This window comes from Gossypium raimondii, chromosome 13 (assembly GCF_025698545.1).
Source record: "Gossypium raimondii isolate GPD5lz chromosome 13, ASM2569854v1, whole genome shotgun sequence".
Classification (NCBI taxonomy): Eukaryota; Viridiplantae; Streptophyta; class Magnoliopsida; order Malvales; family Malvaceae; genus Gossypium; species Gossypium raimondii.
Genome location: NC_068577.1, coordinates 32,809,782 through 32,812,988, shown reverse-complemented (window position 1 = coordinate 32,812,988; position 3,207 = coordinate 32,809,782). Strand labels below are relative to the sequence as shown.

Here is a 3,207-nt window from a genome sequence, read left to right as displayed (position 1 = left end):
ACGGGACTAATGGCAATTGAGTCCACCTTATGAGCAGAATAATAAGGGTCGATTTACCTTTTCCATTTAATACAAACCTTCGCTCATCGGGGGCATAGTGTAGTCGAAGCTCTTCGGGCTCATGTAGTGTGATTTTATCTTTGCCTATGTTGATCGTTTGAAAGCGTCTTTCATTTGAGAGGTATTGAAGTTGAAAGTTATCTTTCGGTCTTTCGGGAACCTGAAAAGTAGCAACACAAGAAAAATTCATATCTTGGTTAGTGGAAACATTCCTCACTACCCTTTCCTCGTCTTTTTCTTTTGTTTCTTTTTCTAACTCATTTTCTCTTCTTTCTTCAACTTCTTTTTCAATTTTCTTGTCTGTTTCATATTCCTTTTCACTCTCAATCTCTTTTTGCTCTTTTTCATTCTCTTTTTCTTTTTCCTCGCTTGTTTTAACAACAGAATTTTTCAGTTTGATTTGGTCCTCATGGACTTGTTCCGGAGTGAGCGGCACTAAGGTGATTTTCCTTCCTTGATGCTTGAAAGAATACCTATTTGTACGACCATCGTGAGTGACCTTTCGATCCAGTTGCCATGGTTCTCCTAGCAACAAATGGCAGGCTTGCATAGGCACTACATCGCACACAACTTCGTCTTGATACTTACCGATAGAAAAGGCAATGCGCACTTGTTGAGTGACCTTAAATTGGCCTTCGTTGCTAAGCCCTTGTAGTTGATAAGGTTGTGGATGCTTGGTAGCGGTTAAGCAAAGCTTTTCCACCATCGTCGTGCTGGCTATGTTCGAGCAACTTTCACCATCAATAATAACTCTACAAAGCTTACCTTGTACATGGCAGCGAGTATGAAAGAGATGTTCTCGTTGCTGCTCGCTCTTTGGTTTTGCCAAAGAAGGTTGCCCACGATCATGAAAATCATCATCCATTCTAGGGACACGTCGAGGGCCGCGCCTATGGGGCTGGTTATCCCTATCTTCGTTGATTGGATCCCGATAATGAGGATCTTGATTCAATCTCACCTCATTGAAAGTGGTACTCAATGTTCGAAGTGTGGCATCATGTTCATCTAATTGTTGTTGGAGTTTTTGAAACATGTCATAGACATCATTATGGTCAATATCACCTTTAGACATTTTCCAAAAACCTGCAAAAATAAACACTCAACACTCAAAAATAAAATTTAGCAAACCTCACCGTTAATCACTCAAAAAGAAAATTCAAATTCTCAATGAGGTAGAATTCAGTCTTGTGAATCCTTTAGGAGAGTTTATATCAACCAATTAGAGAGTGGATGAACCGATCTACCAAAGAATCCTAACGTGCACTAGGATGCCAAAAACTGACGAGACACCAATTGATTCGTGTTGCACCGAGGAAGAATTAGGCACACGTTTAAATCCTACTAACACAAGAAACAAGAAGGTGTTAGATAGCGTAAAGGAAAAATAAAGGCAAACAAATGAAAACTCACAGCTAAGAATCAATAAAAATTGCTGAAAACAGAAAACCCGAAAAATTGCGGAGTAACTTGACAACTTCGTTCGAGGTGTTCCCGATCTCAAAAAATCATGAAAATAAATCTGGAATGTCCTTAAATATTGAATTTTTGAGCTGCAAAGTTTGGGCACTAAACTCAACCAACTGAATATTTTTTTAAAATTTTTATTGGATTTCGTCTTTTTTCGATTTTTTGACTTTTTTGACTATTTTTTTGCGGGAATAATTTTTTTTATATTCAATCACAGTGCCACAAATATGTATGTAAAATTTCAGATCAATTGGACAACGTTTACCCACTCAAATGAATTTTTGAAAGATTTTTCGGGTAAACTGCTTTTTGCTTTAAAAATTGAGATCGGTTTAGAAATCAACCAAGAACACCCAAAACGCCCAAAATCTGATACCAAATGATAAAGGGTTGCGCGCGGACCAAGATCGAGTTGCCAAGTCACGGGAAACTCCTACGAAAACCCTAAACAATCAGATCTGAAACGAAACAGAAAATTAAAAGATTAGAATTTTGATTTCTAGATCTGAAATAAAATCCCCAAAACGGCAAAGAATCAAATTGAGAATAGAAATAAGTGATAATAAAGGTTCTTGAAACCCTAAAGGAGATTGCGATTCTGCCCAATTGAACACTAAGATAGTTTTCCCCAAATTTGACTCTAATTTCACCCAAAAGAGTATGGAAGAACCCTAGAAATTGGGGATTTTGGGTTGATTCCTTAAGATAGAAAAAATGAAAACACAATAAGAACAGAAAATAAATTAGATAAAGATTCAGACAAGCGAAATAAAGAAAGAATTGACAAGAAGAAATTAAAAGAAAGTCCTAAGAAGCCTTGAAATCCCGAAAGATCTCACAACTCCTTCAAACGGCTCTAATCTCCCTCCAAAAATATCAATGGCAAGAAGAAGGTGAAGATGGCTCCCACAATCAAAAGATTGTTAAAATAACTTCTAAAGAAAACTCAAGAGAGAATTCTTGGAGAAAAACTCAAAGAGAATTCGCACTTAAACAAATCGATATTTTTATATAATTGAGAAGTTCTTTACAAGGTGGCCACCATGCCTTTAAATAGGCCTTATAACTAGTCTTAATCTAATTAGAAAACTAAAATAAAAAACTCCTAATTATTTTAATATGGAAATTCGGTCAAAGGTCTTTATTTGAGACTCTTGGACTGAATATTTACATAAAAATTTAAACTAAGTAAACAAATAAATAAATAAAAATAAAACTTTACAACTTGGGCCACTTTAACAATTTGGCCTGATTTTCAACTAAGTATGTATGGATTTCTTGATTGGGCTGGGAATTTGCTTATTGGGCCTCGCCTTCAAGAATTTGGGCTTTTGTGACTTGTATCACTTGGTTTCCCAAAGATGTAAGTGCGTCTACTTCATGAACTCTAAGTATTCTTCTCTCGATAGGTGCTTTAGTATTTGACCACTGATAATTGTTGTTGGAGATCCTTTCAAGAATTTCATATGCTTCATTGTAGGACTTAGCAAGAAGAGCTTCATTTGCATCTATCACCATTCTAGTATGAGCATTGAGACCATTATAGAAAGTTATCATTTGAATGCAGTGAGGAATGCCATGATGGGGATACTTTCACAATAACTCTTTGAACCTCTCCCTTTGCTAATATAAAGATTCTTCATCAAGCTACTAAAAGGTGGTAATTTCATTGTGGAGCTT

General features: G+C 36.2%; 1 protein-coding gene and 1 non-coding gene across 2 annotated transcripts; one reads left to right on the top strand and one right to left on the bottom strand.

Moving 5' to 3' along the window:
- Window positions 1-3,045, bottom strand: LOC128036171 (uncharacterized). The gene is made up of 3 exons (XM_052627066.1): window positions 2,841-3,045; window positions 534-1,143; window positions 1-220 (listed from the first exon to the last, which is right to left on the bottom strand). The coding sequence occupies exons 1-3, from the start codon at window positions 3,043-3,045 to the stop codon at window positions 145-147; spliced, it is 891 nt and encodes a 296-aa protein (XP_052483026.1). The 3' UTR covers window positions 1-144.
- Window positions 3,046-3,100: 55 nt separating this feature from the next.
- On the top strand, window positions 3,101-3,207 carry LOC128036352 (small nucleolar RNA R71). The gene has a single exon (XR_008193149.1). It is a non-coding gene; the product is annotated as a small nucleolar RNA R71 (small nucleolar RNA).

Bases quoted from the DNA above. Each gene is read 5' to 3' on its own strand.
- LOC128036171 (XM_052627066.1), bottom strand. From the start codon at position 3,045: ATGGTGATAGATGCAAATGAAGCTCTTCTTGCTAAGTCCTACAATGAA. The intron at 1,144-2,840 runs GCGAGGCCCAAT...TTATTTTTGCAG, and splicing joins AAAAGCCCAAATTCTTGAAG to GTTTTTGGAAAATGTCTAAA. The intron at 221-533 runs GTATTCTTTCAA...GCTACTTTTCAG, and splicing joins CACGATGGTCGTACAAATAG to GTTCCCGAAAGACCGAAAGA.